The following is a 20,695-nucleotide window of genomic DNA, read 5'->3' on the forward strand; positions in this document are numbered from 1 at the left end:
ATTTTACTAGTGTGCGTGTCAATGAACTGCTTTCTTTCGACGCGTTCTCAGCTTTGACAGTCTATCAAAAAAAAATTAAAAATACAAGGTTAAATTCAATTACAATACAATTCGAACATAAATAAGTATGTAGTATAGTAAAGCTTTTTTAATTTAATTTAAAAGACTGTTTCGTGGTTTCAAAACACTCGTTTGTGTTCTACTGGTTTTATTTTTGTTTTAATATTTTTCATAATCGTAAATATTAAAAAAAAAATTATATGTTTGAATTACATTACATTTATATACTATAAAAGACAATAATGTTATTATTGCATTAAACCAGAGATAAGTGAAATTTGAAATTAAAATAGTTTCACGGTCTTACGTAAGCTTGGTATTCCGCGTTACGGTTCATCTTCGCTTGAAGTAATCGGAGACGAAAGTATGAAAATAGAAAGTTAAAACAATTTGCATTATCTCGAAGCGAAATTGCTGTAACACATGATTTCACCTGTAATTTTTTTATAAATTGAATAATTTTTAAACTATATATGCCGAAGAAATTCTTTGAAGATAATACAATAAGATCTTTTCTTCAAAACCGTTCAAGTACTGCTGAATTTTCATCATTATCATTAGCTAATGGGTGAAAATAATAATAATAAATAAAACTATAAAAAGTAATAGACAGAAAGGTATCACTTATCTGAATTTCTACCGCCGAACAGCAATTTTTAGTATTGATGTGTGTGTGTGTGTGTGTGTGCGAGCGTACATGCGTGAGTGCGTGCGTGCGTTCGTGCGTGTGTGCGCGCATGTGTTCTATAACCGTACCCCACCATTCACTTTTAAGTAGCCCATTTGTTCATCTGTGCGTATGTTTATTCTATAATTATTTTTTGGAATTCCCCATCGGAAAAAGCATTAGTATTAGATTTTTGATAATATAATTTATTTAATACAAATTTAACGTAGAACCATGGGCCTCAGCTAGTCTCCAACATAACTCATATTAAATTACGAATACAGATGCAATTTGCATCACGCGTATCTTCATAAATATTCAGAGAGCATTATTGTTCGAATCTTAGTTAATTCGATTGAATAAATTAGATGACCGATGTCTTAATGCTCGGTAATAAAAAACAAACATTAATGAAGAGTTATATTTCCTAGTTCAATTTTCCTGATGGATTTGTTATGTACATAAAATTAATCCTATATAATAATGTCGTAACGTACGTACTAAGTTTAATAAAAAGTAACTCGTTTGGAGGTATTGCGTTTGACGATAAATCTTAACCAAGAAAGAAATTTGCGCTATTTCTAATTTAAGCCAATCATAGAGGTTTTCTTACTCAAAAATAATATGTTTTTGGTGAGGAAAACCCTTCATACACCCAAAACCGAACAAAAAAGCAAACCCAAACGGTAAAGGTCACTAACATTTATCACATTTTTGAAGGTTTAGTCGACATAAATAAATCAACATAAGAGATAATTAACCTTCATATATTAATACCTATGCCTACTTAATTAAAATAAAAAAAGTGGGATGAAACAAACGACAACAATGTTTCTAAACTACTTTTTTTTTTAATTTTTCAAGCGAAGACATGACTCGTAATGTGTCTATATAACCTACTTTTAAATTGCATTAGCGAACGGACGCAACACTATTATATTTTTCCCCGAGCCGTCAATTACATTGTGTTATAATTTCGCATTCGAATTTTTTTTTTACAAAAAACCTCTGGTCGGTTTTATAAAATGAAATTAACGTAGACACGTTTTTTTATTTAGCTATAATTTGGGAACTAGTGACTCGTGTCCAGTGGTTGTAAACTTTTCACTGTTATGAAATAATGACTAATCCTAACTAATATCATAAATGCAAATGTTAGTTTGTTTGTTACGTTTTAACGTCTTAACTAATGTATACCTATATCACTACAAAATTTTGCATACACGTTGTTAGAGGTAGGTATACCGCACTGCAAATTCATTTTTAATAATTCCTAGTAGTAGGCTAGTCCTAGCTGGACCTGCGCCAAACTTAATACTCCCATTTTACAGAGTTACTTTCATAATTATTTTATTTTAATTAAAGATTTTATATGATATAACTTTATTAAAAACCTGTAGTTAGTGTAGTTCACTCCGGCCGTGTCCGATTGCCGCCCCTGTTCGGAATGTAGATTTTAACAAAATCAACCAACGAGATTAACAAATAACACATCCGTTACTCTTTTTACCTGACATAAGAAAGAAGACGGTTATTAATTCGAATAATTTGTTTTAACAAAACTAACTACTGAGAATTTTTTTTGTCACATAAGAACTCTATCATTTATGAAGCGATTTGAAAAAAATATCATTTCGTTTTGAGGGGTTATATGTCGTATTTGAATTTGAAGACGGTTATTGATTTTGATAATACTGTTATAAAAATCCGTACAGGGAATAATAATTGTACAAGCCTACTTTTGTAACCAAAACAGTGTTCAATAACTCTATCATGAATGTTTTTTTTATTATTTAATTATTATGAAATAAAATTAATTTAAATGTAATTTAAAATACTATTATTTCACATTCAATTTATTAATAATAATATTTTTTTAATCAGGTGGCGAAAAGGAACATTACTCGGAACAGGATGAAGTGCACGAAGAACACGGGAAGAAAGCCTATGAGGTTCGTTTACTTTTTTTTTTTTAATTTAAAATAGGTTGTCAGCTTGGCAAATGGGCCAACTGGTGGTAAGTGGTCATAGACATTGGTAATGTAAGAAACATTAGACATTCCTCACGTAGTCAGCGCGCCACCAACTTTGGAAACTAAATTGTTTTGCGGCATAACATTTGCCCCTTGTATGTGAGGTTCAACTGGCTTACTCACACTTTAAATCACCAAGTGACTTTCGTAATAATTTCACGTTTCAATAAAAATATTATTACATTTTTCAATAGCAATAACATTGCAAAAAGATTGAATAGAAATGCATCGAGTTTTAATATCCAGACCATCGACAAACAAATATGTTCTGAATGGCTCATCTGATTGCACACATGATGCGAATGATATGAACGAATGAACCATTCAATGTTAAAATTAAATATAGAATGGTAAATAGTATGTTTTTATTCCCTAACCATCATGTTCAATTGAATGGACATATTTTAATCTGTTTACGTGAATAAAAAGTCTGCATACTTTTATATATATAGCAGTATGTAATTGTCGTCTCAAAAATCTTTTCGCTCTTTTTGGAGAGGAGGTTTGGAGCTTATACCATGGTACTCAATTTCGAGTTGGTAAATAAACCGACCGGCAAATGTTTCACCCGTTGTTAAGTGGTCATCACCGCCCTATTAAAAATATTAAACATCCCTTACTTCGCATATGGGCTACCAACATTGGGAATTAAGATGTTATGACCCTTGTACCTGTAGTTATACGGAACGCAACAATACCAAGTATTGTTGTTTGGCGGCCGAATATCTGACGAGTGGGTGGTACCTACACAGACGGGTTTGCACAAAGCCCTACCACCAATTAAATGCCTACATGCAGGTTTCCTAAAAGATGATGAATTTAAAAAAAACTTTAACAATCTTTAAGTCATTAACTTTAACCTAAATAGTTTTTATATATTTAACATAACTTGTAACGGATATCCAAATGAACTTATATCCAGTATTTAACTGGCTTAGAAGAGAGAATTTTAAATAATAGTTACGTACGCTTCATATGCGATTAGATGACGTGCCCTCAAGGAGAATAGGAGGAAATGAAGTCCTGTGTCGACCCCAAAGAGTTTCCGAAAACGAAGACTTACTTACGTTCCATAAGAAATTCCTGTGCAAAATTTTATACAGTTAAACTTAACAAAGCTTAAGTTGTCAGTCGGTCATTTTAAGATGTTATTAAGTAGACTGTCGCCGCGCCCATGTGACGTCATGTCAGCTTCGAAGGTGGACCCGGAATTAGCAAGACGAGGCGTGTAATCTCGGGGTAAACTGTTATTAATATTATTCTATTAATAATATAAAATGTAATTTATTATTACCTGTAAGAGCATTTTCATACAGATTATATCTGAAAAACGATCGTATCTGGAATCGTTCGTAAGACTACAAACGCCATCGCCGACACAAAAACATTCACAATCAAACAAACCGCTGTGTGCAGTCTGAGTCGTTGTTTTTTTATTAGTCGTTACTGATTTCGTTCGGGTAATGTTTAATCTGTTATTAGTATTTCATAACAGTTGTATAAATACAGTTGCACGTCCATCAGAATAGCAAAGTTTAATCGCAATCTTATTATAAATTAAAGTAACTCTATCTGTTATGTCTTCACGCTTAAAACGCTGAACCGATTTAGATGATATTTAGTACGGAGATAGTTTGAGTACCGGGACATAGGCTACTTTTTTAATACAGCCCTCAAAGGAGTAAATAGCAGTCGTAGGTAATCTGTTATAGGTAAAGTTTTATAAGTAACAAGCGGATAAAGCCGCAGGTTCATCTAGTCTCATAAAAATCAAATATATTGGCACAGTGGTAAGACATGAATCTTAAACGATTCCGGGCAAGCATTGAATTTTCATGTGTAAAATTTGTGTTAATAATTAATTTCGTGCTCAGCGGTGAAACAAAATATCGTGAGGATACATGTGTCTAATTTCAATGAAATTCAATTGCATATCCACAAATCCGCATTGAAGCTGCTGCTGATGGTTTAAGCTCTTAACCGAGGAGGTTAAAGGCCTCAGACTTTTAAGCTGTTATCTATCTACTTTATTTATAATAAGCTTTTTTAAATCTCTCTGTGTAAGCATTACGCGAAAATTACTGTATTAATTTTGATGGAACGCCGCGTGATATTAGGTTATGTTATATTTAAAATTAATGCCATTACGTTATTCTATATTCATGTAAACAACGACACGTGACTCGGTTAATGCTCTCTGTAAGTTTGCCGCGCCTCCATTCCCCACGGCACCGGTGTCTCCGCAACAGACACTGCAATTATGAAGCCGTTTATTTATAGCAACAACGCCTGCACGTTTCACATTGTTAATTAATAACGAAAAAATTCAAATTTGGAGTAACATTTTGGTTCTATGATTAGTCTTGTTATTTATGAAAAAGCTATTTGTCTTGGTATGTTGTGGTCGGTTGACAGTTTTTAGGATAAAAAGAGTACCCAATGTCCTTCCTTGGGGTTCAAGTTTGCTTCTTACCAAATTTAATACAGAGAATAAGAAGAAACCTAAGCTAGAATCCCAAAGAGGAATATACAGGTTACTTTTTATGCCTTTTTTGGTCATCTAAGATTTGAAAAGCTAAAGTAAACCGTAATGCGTCGATCTAAGGTTCAAAATAAATAGGGTATCAGTCGGATGAGCAAACAGACACCAGGAAACAGACAAAATACGTTATAAAACGATGTCACATGAGCGACAGCTTTATAACATGACAGTGATAAGACTCCTGTCATTTGTTTGATAAAAAGATTACCGATTCTATTAATTAATACAAATTCATTTTCTTGTGTCAACAACACAATAGTTCAAATATTATACGATTAATATTATATTTATTGGTATACAATAATTATTTATAAACTTAGATGTGTTAATATCATTTGGCGTACAGTAAATTTAAATAAAGAACAAAATATTAGGGATAACAAAGCTATATCGCTTTTAAAAATTACCAGACGCACTAATTACAATCCTATTCCATAGACTGGTAACATTAACGTATTTTCGAATTTCAAAAATCGAATATAATAAAAACGATTAATCTTTTTTTTTTATCCAATTACTCGTTTTTTTTTAATAATTATTAACCTTTTGTTGTATTAACCAGTGCATTACATGAGGTAATTTACACAGCTTCATTGCATACTCGTTGTTAGTGATACATAAAGGACGTAGGGTAATTAACACCTACTCCAAACCCCCTTCACCCCCTCACACGTGAAACTTAGTATCTTTATAACTGTATACGTCACTAGGTGGTACATAATTATATATATATACGTAATCATGGTCATAATGTGTGTATATGTATCGGAGTTTCTTCTAACTTTTAGTATAAACTTATAAAGGAGCAGTCTTCAAGGTTCCGAGTTCTACCCCGAGTTGGGTCAGTAAAAAAAAAGATTTATCGACTAGAACAGCTCACAGATATATCAAAAGCCTTTGTCTAATCTAATGATACTCAAGTTGTCTCATGTTTTCGATAGACAAGATATCAACTGGAGCGAAAAAAGGTATTGGACACCCAATTCTTCTTTGAGATGTTAACGATAGTAGATCTTATTAGAAGACCGTGCCTTGAATTTTTCTTTTCCATAAACCGACCAACCAAAAACGATACTATTATAAGATAACGGTACAGCCATTGGTATGTAAACATACTCGTATTCTAATAAATAAATATTGGACAACATCACATACATTACTCTGATCCCAATGTAAGTACCTAAAGCACTTGTGTTATGGAAAATCAGAAGTAACGACGGTAGCACAAACACCCAGACCCAAGACAAGATAGAAAACTAATGAACTTTTTCTACATCGACTCGGCCGGGAATCGTACCCGTGGCGTACCCATGAAAACCGGTGTACACCGGTGTGTGTCGTCAAATTCTATCTAATTAATATGCCTTTAATATCAAAATAGTCTAATGACTATGAATATTTCATAGTTATTCAATGTTTTAACAAAAGTCATAATTACATCAATAAATAGCGTTATGATAACTAAAATCTCCTATATATTATAGGTATATAATACCAGGTTAGGTATTTGTCGGTATTCACACCAAAGGACTAAATTACGATCGACGGTTTCCATGAGAATTGTTTGTCCGATTCATTGTTTTCTCAATATATTATTATGACGTCAATGCGTTATTATAGTCGTCGAACAACAAATCTAATTCTTAATTGAATATGTTTTTCAACAAACGCATTGTGTCCATAGTAGTTTGAGCTATTCTTTGTTCGCAAAAAATTGTTTATGTTATAGATTTTTTATATATAACAATCGACAATCAAGAATAATTTAGCTCATTGTTTCGTTTAATCACACAATAGGTATGTTTTAGTTGATGACACAGGTAGGACTTTCAATTGGGCCATTAAGTGTTATGTTGTCATCACCGCCCATACTCGTAGATATTAACCATTCCTTACAAACTTCGGAACTAAAATGTTATGTCCATAGTGTCTGTAATTACACTGGTCTCTTTGCACCCCCTTTATCACTTATATTGCTCTTCAAAATTAGAGATAGGAAAAAAACAAAAATCTTGTGAGCATGGTCGAGGTTTTTTGGCTTCTGGAGCTGGCGAGCTGGTTGACCCGCTTTTTTTCAAAGCACAGGTCAGAGGGCCCCCAGAGCTCCGGGGCCATTGGTTCCAAGACAGACACAACAATATATGCATTGTTGTTTTGTCGTATAATAATTGAAGACTGGGTGGTACCCAGACTTGAAAAAGACCTACCACCAAGTACTTTTGAAAGTAATATAAAGAACGCCAAAAAATATCGTAACGTGTAACTTCATATGAATTTTCAATAATACTTATAGCACTATTTAAAGGATAACTTAAATTAATCCACCGAATCGCATTGTAGCATAGTGGTGGAATAAACTTCAATCCCTCTACCCACCAGGAAATACAGATTATACATTACAATAATACTTATTTAAATCATAACTATTTAGTCAAAATTAATAAATATTTAAATTTAATAAAGTTATTTTTAATTATTCCGATGAATTTCTAAGTCAAAGATAAGTGGGTTAACTTAACTCTATCATCGATCCCTCACAAGTCGGAACTCATTTTAATTTGTATAAATCAATTTTATAACTCGCTCCGAGTCGGTTTGTTACTAAGTTATCTCACTAGATTTTCGATTTGTTTTCGAATTTAATTTCGAACCTAGATATAAATTGAGTGTTAATTTGTATTAATAATAATAAGGGTATTAAAACATATATTATTTTATAGTTTAATGTGGATTTATTAATATCTGCTATTAAAAATGAAAAAACAAAAAGTAATGTCTATTCATACTAATACAATTATTTTAAGATAAGTTTAAAATTGTATAAAACTTACGTATTGTACGTACACTTAAAAATACACTGGTTCACTCACATTTTAAGCGAGAACACATTAATTTCATTTATTATTAGATAGCGGTGGAAAGACTGTGTGTGGGTAGAGCATCTGTACAGACGAGCTGGACAAATGGCACACTACAGGAAATTATTATTATTCCACGTAATCGTTTTCGTTTAACCAAATCGCGCAGTTTAATATGACAATGTTTTATATATTCGTAAAACTGCGCGATCTTGATGAGCTCTACACATTTGGTGTTGGGGCTTTGTGCAAACTAGTCTGATAGGTTTAACCCAGTCTACAGATCGGTCATCACCAGTTTAAAGGTGACATAACATCTAAGCTTTCAAGGTTTGTGGCGCATTGGCAATGTAAGGAATGGTTAAGTTTTTCTACACCGTTAAGGTCTACGAGCAGTGGATAAAAAAATTCTTGAACAATTGAATTTGATGAACGAAAATTTGTAAGGATAATAAATTGTCGTTAAATTTAAAATATTGCTTAATTGTTTTTAAATGGCTATGTTTGTTTGTGTGTTTAGGTGAGTGTATGTAAATCATAAATAAGTCAGAATATTTATTTGTTCTGATTTAATTATAGTGAGATAATCTATGTTTAAAAACTTGTAGTAACGGCGAGACAGCTGAGTTCACAAGTCAATTATATTCCACTGTAATACAGCGTGGAATTAATTAAGGCAGTCCAACAATGCGTGATGCGAGAACTGAATTTCATTCAAAGATCGGTCTCACCTCAACCGCTAACTGTACCTTCGGTATTATTCGTATGACTTGTTCTTGTGAACCCTTAAAATTTATGATTTATGTCAACTGCTGTACCGTTCCACGGATCTGATTATTTATGGTATAGATAGGCGAACGGTTAAAAGTTACCTGATAGTACGTGGTCACAATCGCCCAGATTTTTTATAGCATTGTAAGAAATATTGAACATTCCTTACATGGCCAATGCGCCACCAACCTTGATAAGATGTTATGTCTCTTGTGCCTGTTGTTAGACTGGTTCACACATCCTTTAAATCGAAACACTAACTACACTTTTTTTTCGTAATTATGTACAAAATAAAATGCGAGCTTAAACTCTTAATAATATAGTAATTTTGTTAATTTTCAGGGCGTCCACAAAGATATCAAGGTCAAGAAAGGTCACCACGATAAGGAGGATCATCTAGATAAGTATGACGACCACGGTGGTATCGACAAACATCACCACAAAGAAGATGATCACTACGGTTCCCACCACCACGAGGAACATGGCAAGAAGCACGCCAAGGTATATACAACCTTAAGACTTCATATTAAGTTTTAATTTAAAATTTACTTAAGTATGAACTAATATCTATAACTACCAAAAAATAAATACGAAACTGAGGAAGAATGTCTATAAAATGAAATCTTTATTATAACATCTGTACAGTTACTTTCTTTATTTTTTTCTTAAAATTCTACGCACTCTTCAATCTAGAAGGAGCCTGTAGACAGCTCGCTACCCTAGAAGAATATTTAGTACAATACGCAGGTTCAATAAACTTTCATCTGACACGCTACGACACGTCCTACTATGAGCTGCTTATAATAGTGAAGACATTTTTTCTCTGTTGGTTTGAAAGCCGTAATCTTAAGATCCAGGGTTCTATTTGAAAGCAAAAATTACTAGGTAACCCAGTTATTAATAAAGTTTGTAGACTAGAAATGTAAAATCAGGCTATAATTCGTCGTTGCGCCTGCAAAAGTCGCTGTGTTTTTTTTCTTATTTTTAGATTGTTATGCCGTTTTAAGCGTTATTTCAATACGCACGTACTGTACAAACAGTTTTGTGATAACTTCAATAATTTAAAAGTTTTAAAATTTAACTATGTGACATTCGTACATCTTTTATTTTTATTTATTTATTGGAAAAGTTAAACCATCAACTTATCACTAAGCACTTAAAATTAATATCCGACTTGGGTAACATACAAAGTGATACGTCTTTAAAGGTGTAAACAACATTGACCTTCAAAAATATTTTTGACAATAAAATATATAAGCCAAACTTACCTATATAAAATATAAAACACAGCGACTTTTGCAAGCGCAACGACGATTTGTATAATAATAATAAAAATAGAAAATTCACTATATTATAAATGGCACATGGTCGCAATAAATTATTTTCTTATCACAAAATATACTTTTCCATTGTATATTGCCTTTGTATCAACGAACTGGCGTTAATTAGTAGCCAGCTTTTTTGACATATGTGGTTACTTTGAACTTTACCACTTTGGACTTTATAAACAGTTATGTGCAGAAAGGCTTTGAAATAAAATATACTAGAAATATTAAAAATTAACAGTGTTTCGACACGACTTACCATTTATGCAAGGTGGTGAAGGGGAAAGAGAGATGTCCCATTCGTGAGATGCTCAGATATTGTAACCCTTTTTTAGTTTCTAAATTTTTAAACACGATTTAATCTTCTTGGAATATCATAGAGAACAGATCAGAACAGATATTTTTATTAGATTTTATAAAGTTAAGAATGGTGAACTTGTTAAATGTTAATTTTTGTTTTATATTTTAAAGTATGAAGAATCTGGCAAACATTCAAAAGGACACAGCACGAAAGGTAGCCATGATATCCACAAAAAAGATGAATATGAGAAGAAAGTAGAATTCTTTGAAGAGGAAGGTGATATGGACGACGAAGAACACGACGGCGGCTACCACAAGGACAGAGAACACTCATCGGTGAGTTCTCTTTACTTTAATAAAATTTTTTCCAAAAAATCCATAGCATTTCTTCTATTTAAAGAACCCTTAGTATAAATTTCAAACTTTTTTTAAATAGCTATCGGATGCAAAAATGGGCCATCTGATGTTAATTGATTTGCCCATAAATATTGGTGCCGATTTTTTTTACTATTCCATAAAAAATCAATGCATCACCAAATTTGGGAACTGAGATGTTATATCCCTTGTGCCTGTAGTTACACTGGCTCAATCATTTTATCTAAAGTTTGGTAATCTTGGAACTAAAGATGCCTTTTCACCAACTTAAAAAAAAAGAATAAGTTCTCTAGTCCTCCGTTTATGCTGGTACTGTATGTTTTTTATGTTCTAGTAAGCGAGTTTAATGTTCCTTTTTGTGTTGGATTCAGTAAAGCTCTGAAGTGATTCCACATGAATGGTATTGATATTCTATTGTCTAGTGGCAAAACATAAGGAAGATCCCGAGGTCCTCGGTTCAAACCCCAGGATGAACTGATAAAAAGTTACTTGGTTATTCGGTAGAAATGATTTGAAAAACAGCCAAGGATCTGGAAGTTGGAAGTATACGCTCTTGTGCCTCGAAAAGCATGTAAAGCCATTGGTCCGGCGCCTGAAATCCTTCTCGTTGTGTCGGATTTGCCGTGCTATCGTATGAGAGTGAGGATTTAGAGAGTGCAACTGTGTATGTACCCACACTTGGGCCATATAATATGCCCAGTGTAGTTGGTTAGTCTCTCTTTAGGATGGCCTACATGCTCAAAATTGGTTAGAACGATGACATAATTGATATTGGACACAGTTTTCCAATCTAGATAAACTAAAAAAACCGTCTGACTTCTTCTATTAATCCGTCCGATTTTAAATTCGCATTACAAAACGCTTATCATCAATTAACTTCCAATTTTCAAGGTTGAATGTTTTTATGGTGAAATCTTATTTACTTTAGTAACAATTTAAAAAGAAAATCGGTCAAGATGTTGATGAAATTAAATGTTCGTAATTCATAAGCTTCCAACCCCCGTTTTATCTCCTTAAGGTGTGGAATTTTTTACAATTCGTTCTTAGAGGATGTTTACACTCTATAAGGAACCTACCTGCCAAAATTTCAAGTTTGTAGGTGTTATAGTTTCTGAGATTTCGTGATTAATCAGGGAGTGATATTTCGCTTTTACATTATAGAAGTATGTAGAGAGTTAAGTTGGTATTTTATAATTACGTTTGTTTTTAGTGCCATGTTTTTTTTTTTATTTTGATCACAGATAGTTGCTAAACGCATAAGAAATAGTTCGTGACTATTTCAGTCTAGAAAGTATTAGTGTTTTTTGAAATTAATCCTTCTGATTCTTTAGATTGGCATTACGAAAGGCTTATCATCAATTTATTTACAATTTATTCAAGGTCGACGTGCTTAAGATGAAATCTTATTTGCTTTAGTAACAATTAATTAGAAAAAAATACGGTCAAGACTCTAACTTGTCGATGAAACGAAATGCAATAGTTATATTTATACTTCTTCTAAATATTTTTATATTGACATTCAAAAAAAAAGACAGAGCTTTGTGTAATACAACCACATTGGAAAAAATATTAAAACAGTTATTATTTTTTTCTGATAAAGGAATGAGTTCATGTTCTTTGACGTTTGATTGATTTGATTGACTTGATCTTTAATGTAATTTTTATATAAGTTCAATATCGGTTTTGGTATATAAGGAAATCAGTAAACGATATTGAAACAGTCTATTACCGGTTCGGAAAAAATACCTAAGATCTGAAAGGAACCGGCGAAATTAACTCAGCGGGATTGTCGTTCTTTTATTCTAAATCAATGAATTTTACAATTATATTGTTACATGAAATAGTCTAGAGCGATGGTTTTTACCAATGTATATTATTATCTATAAATTCATTACTTTTGTAACACAAATGGTTCGTTATTTTCACATTTATTTTGTTTGGAATTTTGTTGTAAGAACTCTGTGGTTTTTTTTTTTTTTTTAATTATGTAACGTAGTTAGACAGACTTGTTGGGACGTCATGCTAGCATGCGCAATCGATCTCGTGGCACCCCCTGATGATGCGGAATGAGTACCACTGGTTATATAGTGGGTATTCCGGTCCACTTAGCGCCAGTGAAACGTCCGGCCCCCACTTCATGTATTGGAAACGCGTAAATGGGCTTTTCCAGCGAGATAAAAAAAGGCTGAATGGCACCACCGCCTGGTAAATGGATGCCATCACGCAAGAAAATTAAACATTCCCTAAGAACATTCATTAAGGTCTCTTTTGCCTGTAAAAACATAGCTCGTGAGTGAGCTGTCTGGTATAGTACGTCCATACTCAGACTGGATTATTCAAATGTCTGGCACTAAAGAGGTAACAGCGGTAACAAGTTTATGTTAGAGTTTTGTAACAGTAGTATATGCGTTACAAATAAGTAGTTAACAATTTAAGACGTAGAAGAACCATTATTAATCATCAGCTTTTTATATCATTAAGATAAGATAATTAATTGAGCGATGTTGAAAAAGATCCAACCCATAATATCAAAAATGAATTCATTGTGACGTCAGAGACGTCATTACGTTGATGGCTACGGTCAGGGATAAGATCCTAGCGTCATATGAATATGCTGCCATAATCTATATGATTATGGCAGGCGTTAATGTTAATATGACACACAACGTAATACTAAACCTTCCTTGCCATTATGGCGTTAAAAATATAAAACATTTTTATTAGCATTAGCAGCCCGTAAATGTCCCACTGCTGGGATAAAGGCCTCCTCTCCCTTTGAGGAGAAGGTTTGGAGCATATTCCACCAAGCTGCTCCAATGCGGGTTGGCGGAATACACATGTGGCAGAATTTCGTTGAAATTAGACACATGCAGGTTTCCTCACGATGTTTTCCTTCACTGCCGAGCACGAGATGAATTATAAACACAAATTAAGCACATGAAAATTCAGTGGTGCCTGCCTGGGTTTGAACCCGAAATCATCGGTTAAGATGCACGCGTTCTAACCACTGGGCCATCTCGGCTCTTAAAAATATAATACGTTTACCCTTTAATAAAAATTTACTTGTCTTGACTGTTTCGTTAGGTAGGTACAAGGTCAAACTCCAAATTAATTGCTTGGGGTCTGTACGTATGTATGTACACTCCCTTACTTCGGTAAGCTCGTAATGGCATTGGCACTACATCTGAACTCTTTCCGGTCGTGTTGGATTAGCTGTCCATAGGATAATGCAAGTGAGGAAATAGACCTGTATCTGCGCACACACTTGTATAGTAAAATATATCCTGCGTAGTTGATTGGTTTCCCTTGACAAAGTTATCGAATAGGCTACTGTTCCCACTAAGAGTTAGAAGAAAGGACATTTAATTGGCGTGATATACTTGGTGGTAGGGCTTTGTGCAAGCCCGTCTGGGTAGTACCATCCACTCTTCAAATATTCTACCACCAAACAGCAGTACTCAATATTGTTATGTTCCGGTTTAAAGGGTAAGTGAGCCAGTGTAACTACAGGCACAAGGGACGTAACATCTTAGTTCCCAAAGTTAGTGGCGCATTGGTGATGTAAATGGTTAATATTTCTTAAATCGCCATTGTCTATGGGCGGTGATGACCACTTACCATCAGGTTGCCCATTTGTTCATTCGCGCAATAATAATAAGTTAACGGCAAACAGCGCTTTTAATGACGATAATTTTGCTATCGGAACTTTTGAAGTAAATTAAAAATTAATATAGGTAGTTAAATGGAATACTGTTGTATTATTAACAATGATAAATATATATTTTTCTGTGAATACATTCCAAAAATTATAACATACTTTACTTTTTTAATATGAATTTTCCAATATTATATAATAATAATATATTTTATAAATAGTTTACATGTAAAATTATTTATTATTTTTGGTTACATTTTTAACATTTCTGTGAAAATTATGTTTATCGTTAATGGACCTTTAGTAAATAAATTTATAAGATATTATATTAATCACGAACCGTACATAGTGTATAATATAGTAGTGTATGTTAGCAAATCGTATGGAATGTGTAAACGTAAGTCTATTCATACTTACGCCCACTTCGACTGAAATAGGGTATCGGTACCAAAATTTTCTATTTGTGGATTTGATAAAGTAATATGAATAAAAACTTTGATGTTGAATAAGAGCAAAGTAAAGTATTTAAATAAGTGTATCCAGCCTGTACTGGATAAAGGTCTTACATCACGAGTATTATGGTCCTTTATCAACACTGTTTCGGTGCGGGTTGGTCAATCAAGCAATCTTGAAAATTTTTGGATTATAAACATGTATAGCCATATAAATTATGTTAACGAATCTAAGAATCAATAATTAATTTATACTTAATTTTGTTTAATATTTCATCCTGTTTGTAAAGTTTGTTTAGTTAGTTAGTGGTGGTAGGGCTTGTGCCCTAGGTGTATGAGCGGAGGTGTCTTATAACACTGCTTTAGTGCGGCTTATGAATCTTTTGCAAAATTTTCTAACATGCCTCATGGCTCGCCTTTTCCTCGTTATTTCTTAGTGGCCGAATTTTCTACGGCACGATATACAGTTGTCCTCAAAATGCCTTATTGAGATGACAAACACGACACAAATTAAGACACAAAAGTGTTTGAAAACTCAACAGCTCATACTCGGACCTTGAACCCAAAATTAACGATTATGATTCAGTTTTCCTATCCACCGGGCCATCACTACTCAATTATATTAAATGTCTGTCCACGTACCGGCAATCTAAATTTCTTTTAGATACACTATTTTCTCTTAGCATAATATTTTTCTTATAAAACATCTAAATATTTATGACTGCAAGTTTCCAACTGTCATAAATTATTTTCTGATCTCATCTCCAACTAAAGTTTAATTAATTTCTCGACCACTTCTTTCTTTTCCATTGCATCTTTTGAATATTTTAATTTATAGTAATATTATACTCGTATTGAATATTCATAATTTAATCTTGTATGGACTTTCCAGTATAATAAAAATTTGCTATTGATGATACAGAAGTTAGAATATGCATGGAAATGGTATTACCAATATGATCCTCAACCATTTATGGTCACGGCGGCTAATTAAAATTATAAAGCCAAGCCATACGCAGGATATATTGTAGTGTACAAGTGTGTGTCTATTTTCCCGTACTCTCATAATCTGATGGGACGGCAAATCTGACACAACCGGAAATAGTTCAAGTGTAAGACCGACGGCTTTACATCCTTTCCAAGGTATTGATAGTTTACACAATTTCACTTATCAGACTCCGGGCTGTATGTAGAATTCCCGGCCGGGTTTGTATGGAGAATTTTTCGACGGAAACACCCAATAACTTTTTATCGGCCCGACCTGGCGTTTGAACTCACAACTTCTGTGGCGAGGCTATCGATTGTAATCTAATGCAGTAGTGATAATAATGGTAAATTTTAAGTACTGTGTCCGATGTGTTGCAGCCTGTCCTGACTTCGTATACATCGATTTCGATCTCGTAGTCTACATTAAAGATTACATTAACAGTCTGTAAATTTTCCACTGCTGGGCTAAGGCCTCCTCTCCCTTTGAGGAGAAGGTTTGGAGCATATTCCACTTGTAGTCTAGTATATGCAAAATAAACAAATAAACTTAAACAAAATGAATTTTAAGTGTGTATACTCGTATATCTAAAAAATTAAATAAACATTTTTATTACAATACAAAATAATAATAAATAATGATAAAAATAATAATAAAAAATAATGTGTCCACGTGGCTAGGCGGCTCTATATAACTAAACCATAGGATTATAGGATTAACTTTCATTCGTTGATAAATAATCATTATATTATTTTATTTTATTAATTCTGTGTATTTATTTTAATTGATTCATAATTAAACTATATTTGATATTTTGGTCAACAAAAATTGTATGAGGTGCAACTCGCGTTCCTTAGTCCAAAGCAGCGTTGTCTTCCAGCAACCTTTGGACTGATTGTAAAATACATGAAGAGGTACAATTATTTTAAATTTCGAATTTAATTTCAGGGAGGACACTTCAAGAAGGCAAATCTGCAGGCAGCCCATGAAGGATTCGATAAGGGCGAAAGAGGTCATTTCAACAAAGGAGGACATGTACATTTCCACAAGGTAATTTTTAAAACATAGATCAGTCGGACTCGCAAATGGACTACCTGGGCAACACCGTCACAAATATGAGCCACTATTGGTCGCCCCCGGCTTCGCTCGCGTTTTAGGGGTTGGTTGTCACGTGTTAGACAAAAAAAGCCGATGTCCTTCCTTGGAGTTCAAGTTTGCTTCATACCAAACTTCATCAGATTCGGTTCATCAGTTTGGCAGTGAATAAGCGACAGACAGACAGAGTTACTTTCGCATTTATAATATTAGTAAGAAATTTGATCCATTCCTTACATTAACAAGGCTCCACTTACTCTGGGAACTGACATGTTATGCCCATTGTGCCTGTTGTTACACTGGCTTACTTATCCTGTGTACCCGAACCTCACAATACTAAGTATTGCTGGTTGATAGGTAATAACGAATATAAATAATTGCTTTTATAATATATTACTATATACACTTCAGTAAGCGCGAAAGGTAGTTAGTAGTCGACCGATGATTGGATTGTGATGTGAGGGAATGGAGTGCCCCAGTGTTAGCGCACACACATGTGAAATATAAAAAACACATGCATGAGATAAGGCATGTGTCATAAAATACAGAAATATAATAAATTATTATATATGTACACATATATTAAGCTTAACTACAACAGGTTGGGAATTTAATAAAAAAAATATTAATTTTATTCCAGGGTCAAAAATCCTCGGGCGGGCATGACTCACACCACAAGAACGGTAACAGTCACTTTAAGGCCGAAGGTCGCGATCATGGTAAGAAATGGGTCTACCACCACGGTCACCCTGCCAAAACCGCTAACCTGGTCATCATAGACAGGCGAGCGGATGCTTATCAGCACGGACCGCAATACTTTGGATAACTCAACTACATAATTTTCATAGAAAATATTTATCTTAGTTACTTGCTGAGATATAAAGATGTGTGCAAAGATAGACATCATTATATCGATAGCAGTAAATGACGTCACAACTCAATTACGCCATTTTGATTATTGAATCGGTTAGTTTTCGAAAAGTTCTTAAATTAAATCCAAGCGTCACATCTAAAATATTTTACCATATTATATGTTTTTTTTAATAATAATAATAAATTGTTATTAGTCAAAGACTTAAAAAATAAGTCCACTATTTTTGAAGATTACTATTTCAGTATTTATAAATATATGACGCTATTGTCTATGACCTAACCGTTCTTTATTTAATATTGTATGTATATTTTACGTAGTCGTGACGTATTTATATTAAATGGTGATATTAGTATATTTGTAATATAATTATTAAATAATTACGTGTGATTATCAAGTTTTAATTTTAGGTATTTTCGTAGGATTAAGAATTATAACGGGTCGTATTTATTAATGTTTTTTTGCTTTTATGTAGATTTTTTAAATGACTAAGCATCTCGCGCTGTAAACAAAAAAGAAAATAAATAACTGATTCATTTTTATAAACGTAAGTCTGAATCTTTAAATTCGTGTATTGTAGTATACTTATTAGATCGTAATATTTGGTCTCAGTTTTATTTTGGTAAACATTGATGTATAAATCCTCTATTTCAAGACGAATTTTGATATTTAAACAGATTTCATTAACGCCGTAATGATAAAAGCAACAATGTACTTGGCTAGACGTACAGACAAATGATTCCGTTGGTCATTGTTTTTTAGGATTTTATTTTTTGTTAAAATATTTTTTGAACTTGAATTTTGTTTTGATTTCGAAATTGTGCCCGATTGCTATATTTAACGAATCATTGTTAGTACGTCACAGTTACTACTCGATATACAACTTCGGAACTTCCGAAAGGTTATAGGGACACTTTTGAATCTCTATTATACAATTTAAACATCCGTACGTCAAACGAATTGTTTCTTGAATAAATATTTTTGTTTTGTGTAAAAATTATTAATTTCTTATATTTTTATTTATAATTCAGTATTATATAAAACGATACACGTTTAAAACATAAGAGGTTTTATACATAAAAAAAAAAAAACATTTCAAGAGTTTGTAAAGTTTGCTCTATTATTAAACAGCAGATAGCATATGGGTTTATATTTTATACATTGTTGTTTAAACTTATAGACTTACCAAACTGTGTATTGCTTGAATAAGTATTTTTTGTAAATAATTGTATCCGTGAAGTGCTCAAAATAAATACATTTTAAAATTAATATAAGTTTTTTTTCGAGTTTTGTTCAATCGATAATCCGACAATCATTATAATCTATATAGTCTATATATATATAATCTGTACAGACTAATCTCGGTCTTTTGATCATTATTAATAATTATTTTAAAAACCATATCACCTGTTGGACATCTGCAACCCGGCAGGTGCCTGACCGGCCTTTGTGTACAGCGAACCTTGTGATATAACGATTAAAAGTATGTATGCCATAACATTTAAAAAATCGCACAAGGTATTTTATTACACAGCCAAAAATTCGAAAAATATTACAATGTCGATGGCACCGGAAATCAAGTTCCAGTGACTTTGACGACCTCCGTGGTCGAGTAGTGTGTACACCGGTTTTCATGGGTACGCCACTCCGAGGTCCCGGGTTCGATTCCCGGCCGATTCGATGTAGAAAAAGTTCATTAGTTTTCTATGTTGTCTTGGGTCTGGGTGTTTGTGGTACCGTCGTTACTTCTGATTTCCATAACACAAGTGCTTTAGCTACTTACATTGGGATCAGAGTAATGTATGTGATGTTGTCCAATATTTATTTATTTATTTATTAAAAAAGTGACTTAAGCATATAAAAACAAAATTTTGTGTAAAAAATACACGTTGCAATATTTGATCGATGCCGGCAGTAGCAAGCAAAAACTTTGGTATTAATTACAATGTCACAGATCGTATTAACCGCACTGCATATTCTCTAAAATGTATGATGATGTACACTGGTTGCAATTGATATTTCTTTAATCAATAAATTATTTGTATAAGTGATTTTTAAGGTAAAGAAGTGCAAACTTATACGTGCGTTTAAATTCCAGACTACTGGCTGCTGGAAAATTTTCAACAGTACAATCCAATTAATTTTTATCGGGTCGACCTGGGAATTAAAGGATATCAAGATTTGCGGAATTTTAAATAGCTACTAGACCATCGAGGTCGAAAGCCATGACACGTTTACAATGACATAAAAACCTTTTAAATCGTATGTGCTAACTTCCAAATTAAAAACACGTTTAAGCATGTTATGGTTATATAATTAAAAAAATCTAAATGTTGGAATATTTTGTGATATTGCATTGCTTATAACAGTTCTGTTATTTAATAATACTGAATCGTTAGTTTAGTGACTAACTGACCGAAGTTACGAAGTTGGCAGGTTGACAGGCCCTAGTCACGGGAATACGAACTTTCCCGTGACTTACCGAATCTGAAAGAAAAAAAAAAACTGATCGATCTCGCCGCCCATCTCACTTTGAGATTGTTTTCACTTTTGTTTGTCTCTATACACTTGTGCAGTAACATACTGCCTATTTTACTCTTAGTTGAGAATTGCCACCTTGACGAACATCGATAAGGATGATTCATAATAAAGATTTTATGAAAATGATTTATTTGGCTGGCGTAGTTTGACCAATATTTGCAAAAT

The 20,695-nt window shown here is 33.1% G+C and overlaps 1 protein-coding gene across 1 annotated transcript in view; it reads left to right on the forward strand.

Annotated features, from left to right (window-relative positions):
* The window catches only part of LOC125072227 (midasin-like), a 35,302-nt gene extending 17,315 nt beyond the window's left edge, over positions 1–17,987 (forward strand). Inside the window, exons 5-9 of the mRNA XM_047682752.1 lie at positions 2,612–2,679; positions 9,274–9,432; positions 10,728–10,892; positions 16,972–17,073; positions 17,759–17,987. Coding sequence (XP_047538708.1) covers positions 2,612–2,679; positions 9,274–9,432; positions 10,728–10,892; positions 16,972–17,073; positions 17,759–17,944 — 680 coding nt within the window. The 3' untranslated portion in view covers positions 17,945–17,987. The remainder of the gene's footprint in view (positions 1–2,611; positions 2,680–9,273; positions 9,433–10,727; positions 10,893–16,971; positions 17,074–17,758) is intronic.
* The last annotated feature ends 2,708 nt before the right edge of the window (positions 17,988–20,695 follow it).

This window comes from Vanessa atalanta, chromosome 21, assembly GCF_905147765.1.
Source record: "Vanessa atalanta chromosome 21, ilVanAtal1.2, whole genome shotgun sequence".
Lineage (NCBI taxonomy): Eukaryota > Metazoa > Arthropoda > Insecta > Lepidoptera > Nymphalidae > Vanessa > Vanessa atalanta.